Source organism: Gossypium hirsutum, chromosome A10 (genome assembly GCF_007990345.1).
Source record: "Gossypium hirsutum isolate 1008001.06 chromosome A10, Gossypium_hirsutum_v2.1, whole genome shotgun sequence".
Classification (NCBI taxonomy): Eukaryota; Viridiplantae; Streptophyta; class Magnoliopsida; order Malvales; family Malvaceae; genus Gossypium; species Gossypium hirsutum.
Window position 1 is genome coordinate 107,363,478 of NC_053433.1, and position 20,333 is coordinate 107,383,810.

General features: G+C 35.6%; 3 protein-coding genes across 10 annotated transcripts; 2 read left to right on the forward strand and 1 right to left on the reverse strand.

The window, feature by feature from the left end:
- The first annotated feature begins 61 nt into the window (after positions 1-61).
- On the forward strand, positions 62-6,087 carry LOC121207631 (putative disease resistance RPP13-like protein 1). Of its 5 annotated transcripts, XM_041077989.1 has the most exons (4): positions 62-4,723; positions 5,262-5,466; positions 5,609-5,705; positions 5,795-6,087. In XM_041077989.1, exon 1 carries the CDS (start codon positions 351-353, stop codon positions 1,335-1,337), a length of 987 nt encoding a protein of 328 aa, XP_040933923.1. In that variant the 5' UTR covers positions 62-350; the 3' UTR covers positions 1,338-4,723; positions 5,262-5,466; positions 5,609-5,705; positions 5,795-6,087. The 5 variants fall into 5 exon arrangements, with proteins under 5 accessions (XP_040933923.1, XP_040933922.1, XP_040933921.1 ...); XM_041077988.1 differs by having other exon boundaries at positions 62-5,466; XM_041077987.1 differs by having other exon boundaries at positions 5,609-6,087.
- LOC121208085 (putative disease resistance RPP13-like protein 1) lies at positions 1,650-3,434 on the forward strand. Its single transcript, XM_041078591.1, has one exon. The coding sequence runs from the start codon at positions 1,650-1,652 to the stop codon at positions 3,432-3,434; it is 1,785 nt and encodes a 594-aa protein (XP_040934525.1).
- LOC121207630 (uncharacterized) lies at positions 3,381-17,155 on the reverse strand. Of its 4 annotated transcripts, XM_041077982.1 has the most exons (17): positions 16,769-17,147; positions 16,542-16,625; positions 16,119-16,250; positions 14,711-15,871; positions 14,436-14,520; positions 14,263-14,336; positions 12,334-13,363; positions 11,966-12,246; positions 10,152-10,258; positions 9,447-9,597; positions 8,442-8,594; positions 8,050-8,193; positions 7,756-7,967; positions 7,429-7,658; positions 7,036-7,350; positions 3,835-6,790; positions 3,381-3,716 (listed from the first exon to the last, which is right to left on the reverse strand). In XM_041077982.1, exons 1-12 carry the CDS (start codon positions 16,805-16,807, stop codon positions 8,062-8,064), a joined length of 3,429 nt encoding a protein of 1,142 aa, XP_040933916.1. In that variant the 5' UTR covers positions 16,808-17,147; the 3' UTR covers positions 3,381-3,716; positions 3,835-6,790; positions 7,036-7,350; positions 7,429-7,658; positions 7,756-7,967; positions 8,050-8,061. The 4 variants fall into 4 exon arrangements, with proteins under 4 accessions (XP_040933916.1, XP_040933915.1, XP_040933917.1 ...); XM_041077981.1 differs by having other exon boundaries at positions 7,036-7,658; XM_041077983.1 differs by having other exon boundaries at positions 7,036-7,658; positions 12,334-13,360; positions 16,769-17,146.
- Between the last annotated feature and the right edge of the window lie 3,178 nt (positions 17,156-20,333).

A 20,333-nucleotide genomic window follows, 5' to 3' on the forward strand; every position in this document is an offset into this window, starting at 1 on the left:
ATGCAACATTTTCAATTTCTGGGAGGGGCTTAATATTGTGCTATCATCCTAGTTTATTAATGAAATTAGTATTTCTCTCTGGAAAAAGAAAAAGGTTGTTTTCCTTTGATCCAATTTACAAGTCCTTTTTCTCCTTATACAAGTACCTCTCATTTCTAAATATTTTAGTTTTTTTTTTTATTTAGAACTTTGAATTTTTCAGTACCTACAATCAAGCGACAAAAGCAAGATAGCACTTGTGTTTTTCAGTACCTACAATCAAATACCAAACTTCATTCACTTCCATCTACGTTCGCTCAACACTCTTTTCTCAACCTTTCTCTACTCTTGTTTCTTGCAACAACGCAACCATGCCTTTTCTTGAAGCCTTGTCCACTATTGGAGAAGTTTTTGTCTCCAAGCTCATTGACTTTTTCCTTGACAAGCTGGCCTCATCCGACCTCCTGGAATTCGCTACTGAAAAACAGGTTCGTGAGGAGATCCAGATGTTGGAGAATGAACTGAAGCAGATCCGTAGGGTGCTTGATGATGCTGAAGAGAGACAGCTGAAAGAGCAGCAGGTGAAAGACTGGTTGATCGACCTCCAAAACTTGGCATTCGATTTGGAGGATGTTTTGGACGAGTTTGCAACCGAAATTGGCAGGCGCAATCTGATGATGGAACGTCGAGGCAGCTCAAGTAAGAGATCCAGATTCAGTATTCCTAATCCATTCAATGATGTTCTGTTTAACAGAGATATAATGTCCAAGATACGAGATCTTACTTCCAAACTGAAAGATTTGGAACCTCAGAGAAACAAGTTAGAGTTAAGAATGACTGATTGCGAAAGACCCACAAGACTAGAACAAAGACTGCAGCCTACTTCTTTGGAGATTGAAAATCATGTGTATGGCAGAGACAAAGACAAACAGACAATTCTTGATTTGATCTTGAAGAGTGATGACGAAAGAAATTTTGTAATTCCCATCCTTGGGATGGGTGGGATTGGTAAGACAACCCTCGCCCAGCTTGTTTACAACGATGCTTCCATTCAACATCATTTTCACCTCAAAGCATGGGCTTGTGTTTCTGATTATTTTGATGTTTTGAGAATAACGAAAGAAATCCTGCAATCAATCACTGCCGTGTCATGCAATGATAATGATCTGAATATAGTTCAAGAAAAGTTACAGAAGGAGTTGTCTGGGAAAAAATTCTTAATTGTTTTAGATGATGTCTGGAATGAGAATTATCATGAGTGGACAATCTTACAATCTCCTTTCAAAACGAGGACTCAAGGAAGCAAAATTATTGTGACAACAAGAAACCACGGTGTTTCATCAACAATGGGTGCCTAGCATGCTCATTCTTTAGAGCTTTTGTCAGATGATGATTGTTTGTCTGTATTTGCTCAACATGCATTGGGAGCAAGGGACTTCGAAGGACATCCAAGCCTAAAGGAAGTTGCTGAGAAGATAGTGAGAAAATGCAACGGTTTGCCTTTAGCTGCTAAAACCCTCGGTGGCTTATTGCGCACTAATGTAGACCTTAATGCTTGGGAAGATATATTAGAGAGCGAGATATGGAAGCTATCTAAAGATCAGTCAAGTATAATCCCAGCTCTACAGGTAAGCTACCATCATCTTCCTCTACATTTGAAGCGCTGCTTTATGTATTGTGCCATTATTCCTAAGGACTATGCGTTTGAGAAGGAAGAAATAATCATATTATGGAGGGCACAAGGGTTTCTACAAGAAGTACGAGATAAACAGTGCATCCATGATTTGGGTCTCAAGTATTTCAAAGACCTAGTGTCAAGATCCCTTTTACAAGTGTCCATTAACAATAATTCTCGATTTGTTATGCATGATCTCATTAATGATTTGGCTCAATCAGTTGCCGGAGAAGTATGCTTTAAAATGGAAGGTAGTCAACAAATTTCGAAGCATGCTCGCCATTTATCTTACATTGCTGAGAGGTTTGACGGCATCAAAAAATTTGAAAGCATTTATGAAGCGCAACATTTACGAACCTTTCTTCCATTGGGGTTGTCTTCGGTCGAAAACTTTCTAACCATTCAAGTCCTAACGAATTTGTTGCCAAACTTGCGATGCTTAAGGGCACTTTCCTTGGAAGGGTATCAAGTCACCATGTTGCCAGATTTTGTGGGAGATTTGAAACTTTTACGGTACCTAAACTTTTCTAAGAATAGAGTTATTAAATGCTTGCCGGAATCAGTTAGTACCCTTTACAATTTAGAAACCTTTTTATTAAAGGGGTGTTGGAACCTTAAGAAGTTACCGTCAGAGATGGAAAAGTTGGTCAACCTATGCTATCTTGATATCACTGGTGCATATAAATTAGAAAGCATGGCAAGCAATTTTAGCATGCTAACTAATCTTCAAAAACTTTCCATTTTTATTTTGGGTAAAGAGAAGGGACATAAAATAAGGGAGCTAATGAATTTGTCAAATCTCAGGGGTGAACTTTGTATTTCAGGATTACAGAATATAGCTGAGCCTGGAGATGCACAGATGGCTAGATTATCTAATAAGTCGAGAATTGGGAATTTAAAATTGCAGTGGATCGAAGGCTTTGAGAATAGAAGAGAAGAAGTCGAGAAAAAGGTGTTGGATGGACTTCAACCTTCTAAGAAGCTCATGGAGCTCAGCATTAAGTTCTATTGTGGTGAAATGTTGGCAAATTGGGTGGGAGATTCATCCTTCAATTGTTTACAATCTTTATGCCTTAATGATTGTATAAATTTATTGTCATTGCCATCGATTGGGAAATTGCCATTGTTGAAAAAGGTACGTATTAAAGGATTGCGCAGTGTAAGGACTGTAGGAGTTGAGTTCTTTGGAGAGAACACGACCAACACATTTTCTTCATTGGAGATTTTAGAGTTTAAGGATATGCTTAATTGGGAGAAGTGGAACTTGTGTGAAGTTGATGAGGAAGCTAGGAAATTCCCTAAACTTTCTGAACTCCTTATTGAAAATTGTCCCTTATTGTTAGGGAGTATTCCGGAATACCTTCCTTCTTTGAAGAAACTTGCAATTCTTTGGTGCGGGAAGTTGATAATTTCTGTTCAAAACTTTCCATTGCTTTCAGAATTAGATATTTGGGGTTGCCACTGGGTAATTTATAAAGGTTTTGTAGATAATAGCTCTATAAAAAGAATCTCGTTTGAAGGGATTTCCAAGTTTAGTTGTGCAGCAGAATGCTTGAGGTTAAGATCAATAAAAGTGGAATCGTTTGAGATTGGTGATTGTGAGGAGTTGGGGCCTTCTCGAGATAACAATTGGGGATTGCTAACTCAGTCCATGTCCCTCAAATATTTAGAAATTGCAAGATGTCCGCAAATTGTATCCATAGGAACAGAAGAGGAAAGAGAAGAATTGATGCAATTGAAGATTCCTTCTAGCATTGTAAGAATGACAATAAGGAATTGAGAAAGGCTAGAAAAACTATCGACAACCTTGTACACCCTCACATTACTTATGGAATTAGAGCTTGGCGGTTGCCCAAAATTGATTTCTCTTGCAAGGAGCAATTTGCCTTCAAATCTGAAAGTGCTAAGGATTTTTTATTGTAAAAATTTGCAATGTTTATTGTTGGATGAAGGAGAGGATGTTGACTCCAACAATGCATGTGTTCTTCAGCAGTTGGATATTGTCGGTTGCGAATCTCTAAAGAGAATAAATAGAAGTGAGTTGCCCTCCACACTGAAAACACTGAAAACACTTCAAATAAAATATTGTCCAAAGCTAGAGTCCATATCCCAAGAAATTCAAGATAACTCTTCTCTTGAATCTATTCTTATCTTTAATTGTGATATGCTTAAGGGTTTACCTCAAGGATTGAACAACCTCAAGCATTGCAAGAGCATAAGGATAAGAAATTGTTCAACTTTGATTTCCGTAGCAGAGAGTGGTTTGCCCACCACAAACCTTGAAGTGCTCTACCTCCACTGTTGTGTACTTCTCCAAGGTTTGCCTGGGAATATGCACAGTCTCAACGCTCTAAAAGAATTAGAAATATGGAATTTTCCAAATGGGACATCCATTCTGGAAGAGGGGATTCCTACCAATCTCACATCGCTTAGAATTAGTGGACCCAATATCTGGAAGGCAATACTTGAGAGGCATTTGCATACACTCACTTGTCTTAAATCTCTCGACATATCAGAAGGGTGTCCAGATGCAGTGTCATTTCCTCAAGATGAGATAGGAGTCACACTGCCCTCCTCTCTCACCTATCTCCGCATCTCGGATTTCCCAAAACTGGAGAGCCTATCCTCCAATGGCTTTCGCAACCTCACTTCTCTCCAGCGCTTGACTATCGAAAATTGCCCAAACCTCAAGACTCTTCCGGAAAACAACATGCTTTCTTCGCTTTTGAAGCTAAATATCGTGGGGTGTCCAATGATGGAAGAAAGGTGCAAAAGGGATAAAGGACCTGATTGGTCCAAAATTAGCCACATACCTTATGTTGCTATTGGGGGATTAATAGTCTGTTGATGGTTCAGACACAAGTTCCGGAAAACAACATGCTTTCTTCGCTTTTGAAGCTAAATATCGTGGGCTGTCCAATGATGGAAGAAAGGTGCAAAAGGGATAAAGGACCTGATTGGTCCAAAATTAGCCACATACCTTATGTTGCTATTGGGGGATTAATAGTCTGTTGATGGTTCAGACACAAGTTCTTTGGAGACACAATAATTGATGAATCAAATAGGCAGGTATGTCAATTTGGGATCATTATATCCCATACAAATTTTATTTTATTTATGATCTTTTTTACAATTATTGTCCTATTCTATAACTAGAAAAACAAAATATATGGTCCCTTGGCTGGGTCAGGAATATTATTATTTTAAAATACGAGTTATTTTAATATTCACTGAAAAATAGAATAATTAATTTTTGTTTTACCCTATCATTTATTATTCATTCCAATGTTCTAACCATTAATTCCTGCTATTGGAAATACCGGCATATTGAATCTATGTATGGATTTTGCTTTTCTCTGGCCTGTTAATTAAAGGACTAAAAATTTTATGAATGGAAGTGAGAATCAATATTATAGATGTTATTGTCCAACTGGCAATGCCTTGCTGCTGTTTATATGTTTTACTTGGCACCGATGAAGGAACTGCATTGCTCCTCTGATACTGACCTACGCATGAATATCCTAATATATTGCTATTTGGACATGTCAAAGTTGAGAGATTATGACGCAACTTTTTTAGCACGCCTTCATATATTTTGTTCTTGCAGTTGTTCCTCTGTCAAATGTGACAAAACATCCTTTCCAACCAAATGATGCAAAACTGATGAAGAACAAAAGATCATTGATGTTAGTTGAGCAGGAATTTGGCCGACAATCATAGGATGTCACAGGTTTATGATAATTGGAAATACTCCTGAATTTATTTGTTTTTGAGAGGAAATTGACTGAAATCCAATGAAGAGGATATCTGAGGTATCTGAAATTATTTGAAATTATTTGCATGTTCAAATATATATATCACTTTAATTGATAGGTGTTTGACAACTTTCTTGGGTTTCACATCATTTGATTAGTTATTATCAATTAATGAAAGCCCGTTGACCAAAACATGCAGAACTCCTTGGGGAAATGCAGACCTTTTCTCAAGCGAAAGAGTTGAGCTGATTCGACTCCTAATTACATAGGCTTTTGCTTGGATGAGCTTTACATGGGTACCTTTCTATTGTACCAAAAACTTTGGTCTTTCACACCATGCCTCTGATGCTATATAGCTATTTGCACTTTGAATCTTTGTTTGCAGACACTTATGACGGTGACTACAAGGCTCGTGTATGTTAGTTTTGCACGATCGGATTAGTTACCAATAGCTGTAGCTTGTGGATCTTCGGCTTCAAAGTCTGTCTCTATTGTTGGAATTTCTCCAACTTTCTCTATTATGTTTAGGAATAATCACTTCTCGATGATAGTTAAGCTAGAGTTATGTATTTATTGTGATCATGTAGCCACAATTTTATATTATAATGAAGTTTTTCAGTGGACTCTCGAGTCCCGTAATTTTTACCCTTTGATTTAAAGGGATTTTCCACGTAAAAATTGTCTCATAATTGATGCTTTGTGATTATTCTTGGCTGCTTCTGAGTTTTATGGAGAATATTTAGAGTTATTTGTGCTGTCGTAATTACCCAAAAAAAGCAGCAGTTATAAGCTTGCATCTCTTCGGTTGCGGAGCAGAGCATTCTATGAAAATAAATAAAGAAGAAAACATTATCAAACATGAGAAGCTGCAAATCAAACTTCACATCTGAGACTGAATTCTCTTTGATTCACTGATGTCTAGTATTTGGTATTGGTAAACCTCAAAATTACATTTAAAGAAAAAATGAATACATAAAAAGTCCTCCATCTCCTACAATTATAAAGTGAATCATTTTCTTAAATATAATTTAGTCATAGTATAACATCTGTTTAAAATAAAGTATGTGTAACTAACTTACAGGATAACCAGCAGACTGCAATTTGATAGAAACAGCCGAATGAAACCATGGAAGAAGCGAAGAACTACTCCAGAAGCTTGTTTGAAAGTTAATGGGTTATCAGTGGAGACAGTTTTTGCCATATCGAAACCATCTATTTTCTGAACTCCAACTAGGTTTGAATTCTTGAGGCCATCTAGTCTGGTATCCTAACTCGACCTCGTAGATTGAGCTGGTAATTTGTTAAGAACATGGAGGCCACAGTCATCGAGCTCCAACTTTCATGTTATCCTCACTACCTTAAGATCATGCCTCAGAGAAGCCTAGAGAGGTAAAGAGGAAACACAACATCATATCAGGTTGAGCAAGCTCAAGCATCTCCAAAGTATATGCATATCAGGTTGTTCAAATTTGATTTCATTCCGAGTGGTTTCAAAGAAAAATCGTATACAAAAGAAGTCACAATCACAAATTTCATCATTTTATTAAATATCTTTTAGTCAAGCATACTTGATTGTTGTTATTAGAGTTGCCAAGGGGATGTCCTACTAAAGTACAAGTAACTTACAGCGTAACCAGCAGAGAGCAATTTGATTAAAAAACAGACAAATGATGGGGCAACAGAGAGTTTTTGCCATATCCGAACCACCTATATTTCCAAACTCCAATTGGTTGAATACGTGAGGCCATCTCCGCTGAAGCTACACTCTGCTGTCTTAACTCGGCATCATAGACGGGGCTAGTAATCCTTATATTTTACTGTGTTAAAGATGGATGCTGCAAACCAACTATGTTGAGTGCAATAGTAAGACACATTACATCTTCAAAGAGAGACGCGAGTCAGAAATTTGGAGATGACATTGTGGGAGAGACAACCCCAAACCTCAAACATGAATCGTAAAACGGACATGTAGAATACCAAAAATAAAATGGACACTGCAGTCACCAAGCTCCAACATACATGTTCTTTGCACTAAGTTGAGATCATGCCTCAGAGAAGCCAAGTGAGGTAAGAGGAAACACAACATTAGACCAGGCCACTAGTGACGAAACAGTACTTTCCAAGCAATACTGTTAGCAATCTGATCTCAGGTTGGGTCGTACAGGTCGGAAAAAGGCAACTTTTAAAACCAGCATCCTTAAGACCAAAGACCACGTTCACGGTTTCACCTTAATACTTCAAATTTAAAGCTGCAAGAGGATGGTATGTTCTCAATGTAAAGGCTAACTTGGAGAAGTTAAAGTAATTTACACTAGCTTTCGATAATTTACATTCATTGTCACGAACCTGAGGTAGGCAGATTCCAACAAAGGAAGAGAAACATCATCACCCAAGGGATGAAAACAAATGTTCAATTAATTCCCTATTCTTGCCATTCCATGGAACCATACCCGACCAGAAAATGCGTCCTTCGAGTCCTTTGACTTGATTTCCTTCTTTCGCAAACCCAATTTCGTAAGGAGAAATACTCGCAAACCCAAACTCCATAAGGAGAAATGCTGCAACATATACAACTCAAATATTCACTTCTGAGTCAAAATAAAGATACTTGAACTGCTAAAAGAATATTATTGTACGTACATCAAGCATAGTTCAAATTTCTTGACTCCAATTATCAGAAATCATACAACGTGAAGCCGTCACAGCATGCAAAGTGGTATGCTTCTTTTCGGTGAAAGGAAGAAGCTTCCCTGAGTACAAGCTCCTTATGATCCAACTACTTGGCTGCAATAAATGGAGGATTCCATTACAAATATATATAAAACAGAAAATCAAAACAATAAATAGAATGGAAGGGGAATGGTGGAATGGAATAGCTAAATATCTTTTGCAAAAGATGTTTCTCTGTGAGAGCTTAATATAATCCTTGTATCAGTTTGTTAATTCCCCACCAACCTACATTGATAAACGACACTCGTACAAACCATTATGAATTTATAATGAAGCTGGAAGGGAAAAAAAAAGGCACTGACCATCATGGGTATCGTTCTCTCTGAAGCACATTGTCGTAGTTGACGAGATGCCCTATTCTCACCTTCACAGACAATAACTGCCATTGATATTTTCTCAGCATCGAGATTTTGAATTAAGCACAGGAGAGTTTTGAACACACGTCCCCCTCCATGCTAGCCAACCCAAAAAGAAAATAGTAATTGTTTTAGACTATTTTGACTATGGAAGTGGAAGAAAAAGAAAAGGATATGTTAAAATTGATTGCAACTAAACCAATGACTAAGCATTGTTCTATAAGCTCAGAAGTTTAAAAGGTAGCAAATAATTCACACTTATGACAAGAATTTCAGCACCCTGACTACTATTACATGATATTGACATCAACTATAAAGCAGCTTTTGCAACAAACTGAGCTTTGAATGACTAGCAAAATGAGGTATGAACACAGACCGGAATATGGCACCCCAATGTGATCAAATTTAATTGAAACCTTTAAAAGTAGCCTCTTTAAGGATAGCTCAAACCATGATGGAACATTAACCATTTGCACACATAAATTTCATTACATTAAACAAAATGTTAAAGAATCTATGAAGTTCTCAATAAGACTAGAAAACTGCTATGTTAACTGAGCCCTCCTACAAGAATGCCTGCTGCGAAGTATCCTTCAAAGCCAGGGATTTAGAGGTATTTGAAGAAACTGCTTTATATGCATGACTCTGGCCCTTTCTACGGAACCAACAGACAGCATTTTATCAGTAAAACCAATAATGCTTGTAAAAATGAATCATTCTTTGCACTCTGACACACACACACACAAAAAAGGAGAAGTGTGTGAAACAATTGTTTCTCATCAGGACCAAAGTAAATAATCAACAAGTAGCATATAACCTAGTGAGAGCAGCTTTAATATGAACTAGTCACTGCAATAATGTGCTTAATAAAAGAGACAACCAGAATAACCAACTAGAAGCAAAAAGCTGTTAGCACTATCTGAAGTACCTGAAACTGAAAATAGCATTTACCTGGATTACTTTTGCAAATTTGGTGCAGAAATGTGGCTTCCCATGAAGCATAACTCCTACTCCATCAAAAATATAGCCACTGTTATCATGACGTACAGGCTTCCCAATTCTTGTAAGCGTAGTTTCTGATTGATTCGATAGAACTATGTATCTGCAGGAAAAATAAATAAAATTGAAGTTTTCATCAGAAACAATATAGAGGAAAGAACATGAGTATAAGTCCTTACAAATTAAAAGATGACAGACGTGACTAGAAAAGGGATGATTATTGATTAGAGGCTTGGAGTTTTACTTTGAATCAATTGTGGAACCTAGGTGCTTATTAGGAACAATTCCAATTTATATTTGTATATATCCACAATGGCAAACTTATCAGGAACGCTAATACAAATATTTTTTTTTTCCAATTTGAAACCATTTATGCCAGAACTCAACTGAATTTAATTTGATAATCTAATGAAGCATTTACTAGTAGGGAAGTGTAAAGAAATTATTATCCAGTTAGCCCCAAAATTTCCCTGGAAACAGCCAAGGAACAAGAAAGTAGACAACAGTAAATCAAGGAAAAAGTACTTAATTATAAAGTTCCAGAAGAAGCTAAATTTTCTAAAAGGCAGTTGCACAAACAAAATTCTGTTATTTTAACACAAAACCAAGCCTAAGATTAACAAGTGGCAAGTAAAACTAAGATATAAAAGAACTTACTTTTCAGGTGATAACACAGAACCAGCTGTGACTGAATCAGTAAGCCACTTATCTTTTAGAATTAATGAATTCACCGCACATGCATACAGGAATTTGGTTGTTTGAAGCTGGTAGTAAAAAATAAAAAAATTGTCATTGAAAATGCCAACACACAACAAGATCATGCAGACCAAACTTCTAACAGTCTGATGGCCCTAATCGACTTGACAATCAAATTATACCTAATAAGTACTAACAATACCTCACTCAGTGGCTAATAGATCCAAAACTGATATATATATATATAAAATCCTAAAAAGAGTGACGAAATTAACAAATAACAAAATTTATTATCTTAAAAAAACATTATATTAGCAAGATTTTTAACAACTTTTAGGGGGAGAGAATTAAATCTTTGATCTTTTGGAGAAGGGCACTGTAGTTCTTAGCATTGATGAAGGAAATTATGAACGAAACAAGGTGACTAAACCACCCAATTTTGTTATATAAAAGGTGGAAATACGGTAATCTGTTAGGTTATATTTTGGACCACTTGTGGCACTGATATAGCATGGTTCAAAAACTGAACAGTGTTGTGGCTCTTGGATGATTGAAAACAAGTGTCCATCATGGCTCTTATAGAGAGGAATTTAGCAGCTACAGTGTGATTCCAAACTATAGCACTAGCACTTCTATCAATGTTCTCATTGGGATGCAACTAAATCAGATTAGAACCAGTTTCCATGTAGCACAACTTTCTGTTTGTACTGAGCTACATCTAATCTCTACATGCATTAGTTTCCAACTAGCCACAAGTTATATGGATTTAAAGCTTGTGGCATAACATCATGTATCCTGAGTTTTGGCTGCCGTGCTTCTTTTTTCTTATTTTTCTTTTTACCAAACAAGCACTTCCTCCAATGTCATACTCAATTCACCTTTCTTTCTTGACTTCCTTAACACCTAAAAGATGGTCCAAGGTGATAACCTTCAATGCTGAGAGAAAACTTTAGCCGTACCATACCTCTTTGCACTGGCATAAAATGGAGCTTCACAAGCATCTTAACTAACCTCAAAAGAAAATTGATGTTCGTACATAGACATGTCAATTGGCAGGGCCAGATCAGATTTGAATCAGGTCGATTCAATTTAGGTTAGGGTCATCTAAGCTTCAAATCATTCGAATTTAGGTCATTTCAGATTCAATTAATTAAATTCAAAATCGGACTAAATTTAAACAAATATTTTGGTCAAATCAAATTCTTTTAGAATATGAATGGTTTAGATCATTCAAGCTTGGTCAAGTCAATCAAATTTGGATCAATTCAAGTCCAAGTTGATTCAAGTTCCAGACTTCGGATTTTTTCAGGTTCCGTTAGGTAGTTTCAAGTTGTTAACTTTATATGATTAAATCAAGTTCTACTTCGAGTGAGTTCAGCAGGCTTTTCAGCCTTATATCAGAACTGACAGCTTGGTTTGTACTATGAGATAAATACTAACAAGCAAGAATTCTTTCATAAAAAGTGCCCAACTATCTTAATGTAGGAACTAATCATCTTTTTTTTTGGTCAATAGGAACTAATCACTTTTTCTTGTTTCTGGTTGAGAGTTGCACTGGCCAGAAGCTTTAGACCCTTGAAAACCAGTATTACACATCAATACTTAGAGAAAGTTTCTAACCTCCAATTTCCTATATATGTGTCAGAAACAAGCTAAACCATGGCAGAATACTTATCAGTTCTCAGAAATTATACCAACTCAACACTTGTTGAAACAAATAAACATAAAGTAATACCTGAGGGATCAGGAAAAGAAATAAAGTTCTAACAACCCACCTTCTTTGGGCATAGAATGATAGGAAGCTGCTGGAACTTATGCCTTGAACATCTCTTTCCCCTGTTCGAAGGAGATGGAACATCAACCAGAACAATACCACCATATTTCCAGATCAATCCTTCAAATTCCTTTTCCTTCGCTCTTGAAAATCCTGTAAGCAGAAATTTTATATCCTGAAATAAAAAACCCTTCTGATGCCTGAAGTGCATTGTTGAGCCCCTTTTACCATCTTCAATTTGAGCATCTGGTTTACACCTTTTGCCTGGTCTCGACGCAGAGGCTATATTAAAAAAATCAAGATTCAATATTCAAGAAATCCACAAAGGAAAAGGAAATGCTATGTTTGTTTTCCATATAGAAGTATTACATTTTTTGTGGGAAGATTGTCGTGTGGTGAGCTCCTTGTTTTTCAGAAAATCAACTTCGATTTCTGAGAAATGAACCCTTTTTCTTGCTGGAACCTTCATATCATTATTGCACTCAGATTGCATCCCTTGAATATTGCTGCCTGCGTTATGAAAGACAGAGACATCTTCTGCAACAATCTGTTCAGCATTTGTCTTTGAACCACGATCCAAAAGTTTGGCTGCCTGAAGTCGTTGGCGCATCCTTTGGGGTAGAATAAGAACAGAGCTCTTTCCCATGGATGGCTGCTCTTGCAAGTGAGCCCTATCTTTAGGATGTTCATAGTTCTTATCATTCATTCCTTCCCCATCTGGATTATTCACAGCAATATTTTCTTCAGCATCTCGACCAATTGTACACTCAGGTTTGGAGCTTTGAGCCAAGGACATCTCAGAATTTCTTTTATCACAAAATCTAATTCCACTGTTTTTGTCTCTCAAGTGTAAAGAGGTCAATTGATTAACACAAGGTCTTGGACTTCCCAAAATAGAATCATTTTCAGGCAAAACTTTACTATATATTTTAAGTGAGGTCAACTGCCTCCGAACTTTTGATGCAGAATATTCACCATCAAATTCGGGCAGATCTTGCCTGGTCTCAAATATAGATTCTATATGCATATTCTCATTCTGAGGTCCTACTGAGGAGAATGGACAATTTCTCGCACTACCTTCTCCAGAATTTCCATTCTGACCTAATGCAGTACCAGCATTTTCTGAAGAAATACTGCAAGGAACAATGGAACAAAGAGGATCCACCAAGGATGGATAAGAGGATCTCACATCTTCAGAAACCATAATGCCCTCAGGTAAACCCTCAAAGTGTATGCTTTGATCCGAAGCTATGTTAGATCTCTCGTTTGCACACTTCCTCACTAATGAGTTTTCATCAGGTGCAACATCAGCAGATTCAGAGAAGAAACTAGTCTCAGCAGCAAAACACTTAGTGATATTTTTGGTTTTTGGTTTCAGCTGTTCAGGATCAGCTTCCTTCTTAAGATAGAAACAAAAGAAATGAAAAAGAAACACCAAAATTAGGAAATTTTAAATATTAAAAGAGAGGAACATCAAATGCCTAGTTAACATAAATGTACGTGCCCAAAATTAAGAGAAAACCTAACGAAAGTAAAATCATTTAGACAAATAGACTTGGATATAAAAGAGATTATAACAAAATAACAAGCAGCCTTCCAATTTAAACAGCAAATACAGTGATAAAACCTCAAAAACTAAACAAAGCAAAACTACCAAAAGTAGTAGCTCCAAAAAGTGTAGAAGAAAGCATATGAGATTCTTATAAAGCAAATTACAGATGAGCAGAGCATGCATTACCATTATGTATAATGGTAGGAAAATTAAAGGAAATCAAAGATCTAGTATCCCAATAACTAGACCGAGTCAAAGTTAGATGAAAGCTAGATGTGGAACGGCAAAGTTACTTTACAGATTGGCCATCAAATAATCTTACTAACAACCTTTATTCAAAGAAATTTATGATATTATCTATTTGCCCCTCCCAACACGATAGGTCTTTAATTCTTCTAAAGCTTCTAATTCTTAAATTCTGTACCACTTTCAGCCACCCCCCCCCCATAAAAAAAAAAAAGAAACACCCCCAATACCCATACACACGCTAAAAACAAGGACTATTGCACTCTAGACAACCTATAATTCAGAACCTAATGGACAAATACTGCCCAAAAGCGTCAAGACTCATTTTGATAAATTCCTATGAAAAATACAGTGGCTACAAACAACCCTTATTTTCCTCCTGTGTATTAAAACTGTAAACTTTGTTATTTATAAGACAACATGTACAAGCTAAAAATCAAACTAAATAACAAAAGGACCTGTGAGATTCAAAGATCAATATAATAAAATAAAGTATGTACCTTCCCTGTCCAACCACCTAACCAACGACTTCTGAATCCATCGGTGACAAATGGACTTGCATTACTTTCCCCTGCTGCATAAAAATGAATGAAAATAAAGGACCTTAAACATGCGATTATATGTTTAGAAGAAAAAAAGGGGGAAATATAGGAAAATTTATAGATATTCTCACCAGCATTCTTCAGATCACATAAATCAGAACAATGCAAATCAGCCTGAGATTGAAGAGAAGCATCCACTTTTGAAAAGACAACTCTCTGAAAGTGTACGAGAATTAGTCATCCAAAAGAAAAATGGTAGAAAGTCAATCCGGTTCTTACAAATCCTAAGACTCCATCTTAACTAAACCACTAATTTGGGAAAGAAAATAGTTTTACATATCTTGTTTTCTTCTTTATTGAGTTTAGCATGGGGAAGTCAATAGAAGATAAGACTCAAGTCTTTTACCTCTGAAGTTGCTGAAACATGTGAAATCTCCTCGACCATCTCATGCAAAATTGGATCAGAGTTTTTTGAGCAAGAAGTTGGATAATCAGAAGGTTTATTTTGAGGAGAAAAGTGTTCTGCATTTTCAGTTCTATTCCCACTCCTGAAACAATCTTCAGATACAGGAGTGTCTTTGACTAAAGATACATCTGAACCATAAGCATGCTGATTACTAAAGCAGCTAAAAGATAATCCAACATCTTCAAATGCATCGGCCATGGTTAAATCATCCAAGTCTGAAAGAAAGTCCATCTCATCACTTGTCTCAGTTGGGCAATCAAATGCGTCTTCTGAGCTCTCCAGACGTGCTTGCTTAACCTGAAGGGCAGCTTCAAGTACTGCTGCTGTAGGCAAAGCTTCTGCACCTGAGTCACTCTTCACTAATTCATGTATTACTAAAGCTTCTGATGCGGCAATAGAGAGTTCAACTGCATCTTTAATATCAGTATTTTTGAGGTTTCTGACAGTGACTTTTTCTATGGAATGCTCACTGCCATCATTAGCGTGATTTGATGATTGTCCACCAAAATTCTCTACATATCTTGAGATGGAAATCATAGGCAAGGCATTTACTGCACAAGAACTATCTTTAGTTTGTATCAAGGTAGTCTTTTCTCCAACATTCTCCACATCTCTCGGGTTGGAAGTTATAGGCAAAGCATTTACCCCACAAGCACTCTCTTCATTTTGTATCAGGGCAGTCTTTTCTCCAACATTCTCCACATCTCTTTGGGTGGAAATTATAGGCAAAGCATTGACCCCACAAGCGCTATCTTCATTTTGTATCAGGGCAGTCTTTTCTCCAACATTCTCCACATCTCTTGGGATGGAAATTATAGGCAAAGCATTTACCCCACAAGCACTATCTTCATTTTGTATCAGCGCAGTCTTTTCTCCAACATTCTCCACATCTCTTGGGATGGAAATCATAGGCAAAGCATTTACCCCACAAGCACCATGTTCACTTTGTACCGAGTCATTCTTTTCTCCAGCTGGTATTTCAATTTGTGGTAATTGCAAAACATTTTTAGAGCCATGCTGAGTGCAAGCTGCACTAAAAAGTTGACTTTGGTAGTACTGTGAATCACCATCTGATGACAGATTTAGACGGAAATGAAGCACCTACAACTCATAATGCATACCAATCAGGCCAAAAATTCCATTCAAAAAATTCAAGTTCATAACTAACAAACTTTAAATATTAAATGAAAATATGTTTCATAAGTAAAATCTTATCAAACAAAATTTCTTCTGCAAGTCTAACCAACAGATAAAAGTTATTTCTAATTCACAAACAAAAAAATCTCAAACCCTAATTTTCTTTTCTAATACCATAAAACATAAATAATAGATAATAAAAACAACTTACATCCTTGGAAGAAGGAAAAGAACTAATTGGCGAATTGTCTTCTCCTGATAAGATTAAACAAAAACTATTACATCGAATATCTTCCTTTGACAGCAGCAATTCTGAATCTTCTCCTTGTATACATGAAAAGTCCTATTTCAAAAAGTACAATTATTATTTCACCAAATTTTATGCACAACAGCTTCAAATTTCAACCAAACAAGATAAAATTATCATCTGGCAGATAGAAAAGAAAAACTTAAAGTCACATGAAAGCTCAGAATTTCCAAAAGTAATAACGACAACTATTTCACTAAATTTTATGCACAATAGTTTCAAATTTCAACCGAAGTAAGTAAAATTATCTTCTTGCGTATATAAAAGAAATGCTAAAAAAGAACAAGAACAAATCAAATTGTAAAAATTAATCCCAAAACGGAGAACCTTAAATTGTTGGTGAGAAGGGCTTCTGGGCTGCTCTGAGGAATCTGTGATTCGTTGAAGACAAGCTGGAAGCCAAGCCAATTCCTATTATTACAACAAAGTTTTTATTCTCTTAAACTCAGAATTAATGTTAATTTGTTAACATATTAAAAGTAGAAATAATAAAGGGAAAATAATTATCTTCATTTGCTAAGAAAAAGAACTTGAAGAAGAAAAGAAATTTTCACCTCGGAAAATTGAGGAGGACGAAACCCTAAGCTTCCCATTTGGACCCCAATAAAATTACGAACAGATTTTTGTCACACTGGCAACTCATAAGTTTCTTATATGAGCATTTTCGCGCCAAAAAAATCAGATTAAATAAGCCTTTATTCAATTTTCTACTAAGTTTACAATTAGATCCTTTTGATATCTAAACTTATGTTAATTTTTATGTTGAACTTAAAAAAGATAAAAGTTAATGTGGTGCTCTGAAATTTATTACATTAACCCTCCGTTACAATTTATTATTGGCTTAATTAAAAATACATCTCCTCAATTATACTCGTGTTCTTAAAATGGTATTTAAATTTTTATTTCATCAAATGTGATACTCAAATTTGACTATAATTACCTATTTAACCCCAAAAATTAACGCTTTTAGGAAATGAAATTTTGACCAATCACCGAGTGGTAAAAATGTCACATAAGTAATTGCACATCTTTATTTATGTCAAACAATTTCAAATAAATAAATAATTAGAAAAATATATATAATTTTATAAATAAATCATCAACATATAATTAAAAAAATTATATTTTAATATTTTATATTACTAATTAAAATAATTATATTAATGTTAAAAAAATTTCCTTCCCCCCACCCGTCCCTCTCTCCACCATCCTTCTCTCCTCACCCCTCCACCGCTCTCCTCTCCGAAGGAGATATGGTAGAATAATCAGTAGCTACTGCTTCTATCAAAAAATGATACACCACCATAGATTTACACCTTTTGCTTATGCTATCCCATTTTTTATGTAAATAAACCACACATTGCTCTTCATAGCTCATGGGAGGACATTTAGGTGTCTTAAAACTTTTTTGTTACAAGTACTTGAGAGGTAAGGCTAAAAGAAAACGTAGAATAAAGATGAGTTATACAAGGCAAGGAAACAACTGAGAGGGAGGGGAGTGCTAGAAGAATGGAAGAATATGCTAGAAGAAACAAAGAGAACTAATAGAGGTAATACTTTGTAAAATATTACTTACTTCAGAATAGAATATACAACTCTTTATAAAGAAAGAGATGAGGTCTAACTACTTAACAATTCTTCAACAAATACTAACAAACTAACCACCTAACTTATCACTTAACATTCACCCAGCTTCCTCGAGTGGTAACACCCGAAGAAAATTACGGAAACGACTAAACAGAGACACTAATAATGGCTTAGTAAGAACGTCTGCCAGTTGGTCACAAGTTGGAACTTCACCAACAACCAAGTCGCCACTAGTCACCTTCTCACGAACAAAAAACAAGTCAAGATCAACCTGTTTGAACTTGGAGTGAAGAACCGGATTAGCTGCAACAGCCACAGCACTAGAATTATCGCACCAGACGGCCGGTAAATCAACGGACTTGACCCGCAACTCTGCTAACAACGAGACGAGCCAAGTAATATCACTAGTGGCTGCCGCAAGACTGCGATATTCAGCTTCAGCCGTAGAGCGAGAAACAATTGACTGTTTTTTAGAACACCATGAAACAGGGGTATGACCAAAATAGACACAGTACCCCGTAGTGGACCTTCGGTCATCAAAATCAAGGCCCCAATTCGCATCAGCATAACTGACCAAAGAGAGGCGATCGGACCGGCAAAAAACCAACCCAATTCATATTGGGGGAAGGAATTTTTTTAATTTTTTTAACATTAATATAATTATTTTAATTTCATATTAATTATTTATAATATTTTCTATTTTTTAAATTTTTTGGAATTATATAAATAATGATGTGGTATTGCTTATGTGGCATTTTGCCACGTATTGGTTGGTGGTTAGTCAAAAAAGTTTCTAACGGTGTTAACTTTTGGAGTTAAATGGGTAACGGTAGTTAAATTTGAACACATTTGAACAGCCAAGTCAATGTTCTTCGCCACTGAACTTCCCACCGGTTGAACTCTATTTTCCTTTTCATTTTCAGCAGCTCTGTTCCCTAGTTCACCAGCAAATCTTTGAATGCCAATGTCAACCGGCCTTGCATCATTAATTCATGACTTGTAACTTCGTTATGAGTAATCTTCTGTTCTGTTTTATATCTGCCCCTTCTCCAAAATGAAGACTTGATGTTAAAACGAGCAAGGTTCACCTGAATGCGATGCCTCCATATCATTGCACCATCCATGCCGTAGATAGCACCTTTTGCATCTTTCAAGCATGAAAAGCATACAAAACAGAACCTGAATCCTCTTATACTCTCTTTAGGGATAAAAGCATCCACCACGCGTCCATATTTTAGGAAGAATTTCGTAAGCTATCTCCAGTGAATATTTTCCGGTAAGTTACTAACAAAGACCGTTGTAGACCTGAGAAAATGCCGTCGACTATTCATTGGACCTTTCTACTCGAAACAGAAAGACATCATTCATACTTTACCACTCACCTAGCTGTCGTTCCATAATGGAACTTGCTTCAGCTCCTCCTCCTGGGGTTTCTAATTCTAACCCAAAAACTTTTTCATCCTTATCACTATATTTATTTCTATTATGTAAATCAATTAAATTTAATAATTTGCCAAGGAAATTTTAAAAAATATATAAATTATTACAAATGTATTACTAATAAATTATACCTCAAATACATATGATTGTACAAACTCAGATTTAAAAAACAAAATAAAAAGCTAAAATTATTTAATAAACATATTTATAAAATTTGAATAAATAAATGGGACATTAGCTAAAATGATAATTATAATATCTTAAATTCAAATATTGAGTTTTTTTTAAAATATAAAAAAATAAAAATATCATCAAAATAATATGTATTACTGCTTAATATATATACTTTTAAAAATATTCTTCAAATTGAATGTAATAGATATTGACTAACGCAATAAACAAAGATAGCTGAATACAAATACAAACACAAACAATCCAATCCAGTAAATAAACAATACCAATTCAATGCACAATAAAAAGCAAACTGTGTTCAAACATTGTTGAAGAACAGTATCTATGCGCTGCAAATGTATTCAGTGGCAGTTTTTTTTCTTCCATAGTTATTGAGTAAGAGGTTCAATGAAATAGGAAGGTTGAGGTTAATGCCTAACACATTAGCTCTAAGGGCAGTGCAAAGACAAACTGCAGCTTCAAGATCAGCCAACCCATGGATCAAACTGCAGCATGGTTACCAAGCTCAACACCAAACTCAATAGGTTAAGACATACACCAAGCTGGCCTGGAGTGTTTGGATATAAATCTTCAGGATGAATAAAAACAGGGTTTCTCAAATTAATATTTATTTAATTGAATTCGAGTTTTTTTAATGGAAACAAGTAAATGTTTATATATATATCTCCAATATTAAGTATTTGTTTTCTGTATTGTGTAAAATATTATATATATGTAGAATGAGTTTGTGGTTTTTTTAAAGAAAAATTAAAACTAATGAAAAAAAATAAAATTATGGGTATATAAGTTTTTTATTTTATTTAAAATGTAAGTTATCAATTTACAATGAAGTATCAACATTTTTTTAGAATGTTATTTTCGTCCAAAACATTTTTTTTAGCCTCATATTGATATAGCGGT

What these genes read in the sequence shown, in the direction of transcription:
- LOC121207631 (XM_041077985.1), top strand. Translation starts at nt 3,483, where the DNA reads ATGGAATTAGAGCTTGGCGGTTGCCCAAAATTGATTTCTCTTGCAAGG.
- LOC121207630 (XM_041077982.1), bottom strand. Translation starts at nt 16,807, where the DNA reads ATGGGAAGCTTAGGGTTTCGTCCTCCTCAATTTTCCGAG. An exon ending in CTTTTCCTTCTTCCAAGGAT is followed by an intron (nt 15,872 to 16,118) that starts GTAAGTTGTTTT and finishes TATGAGTTGTAG; the next exon opens with GTGCTTCATTTCCGTCTAAA. An exon ending in TCTGTGTTATCACCTGAAAA is followed by an intron (nt 9,598 to 10,151) that starts GTAAGTTCTTTT and finishes TTTTTCCTGCAG; the next exon opens with ATACATAGTTCTATCGAATC.
- LOC121208085 (XM_041078591.1), top strand. Translation starts at nt 1,650, where the DNA reads ATGTATTGTGCCATTATTCCTAAGGACTATGCGTTTGAGAAGGAAGAA.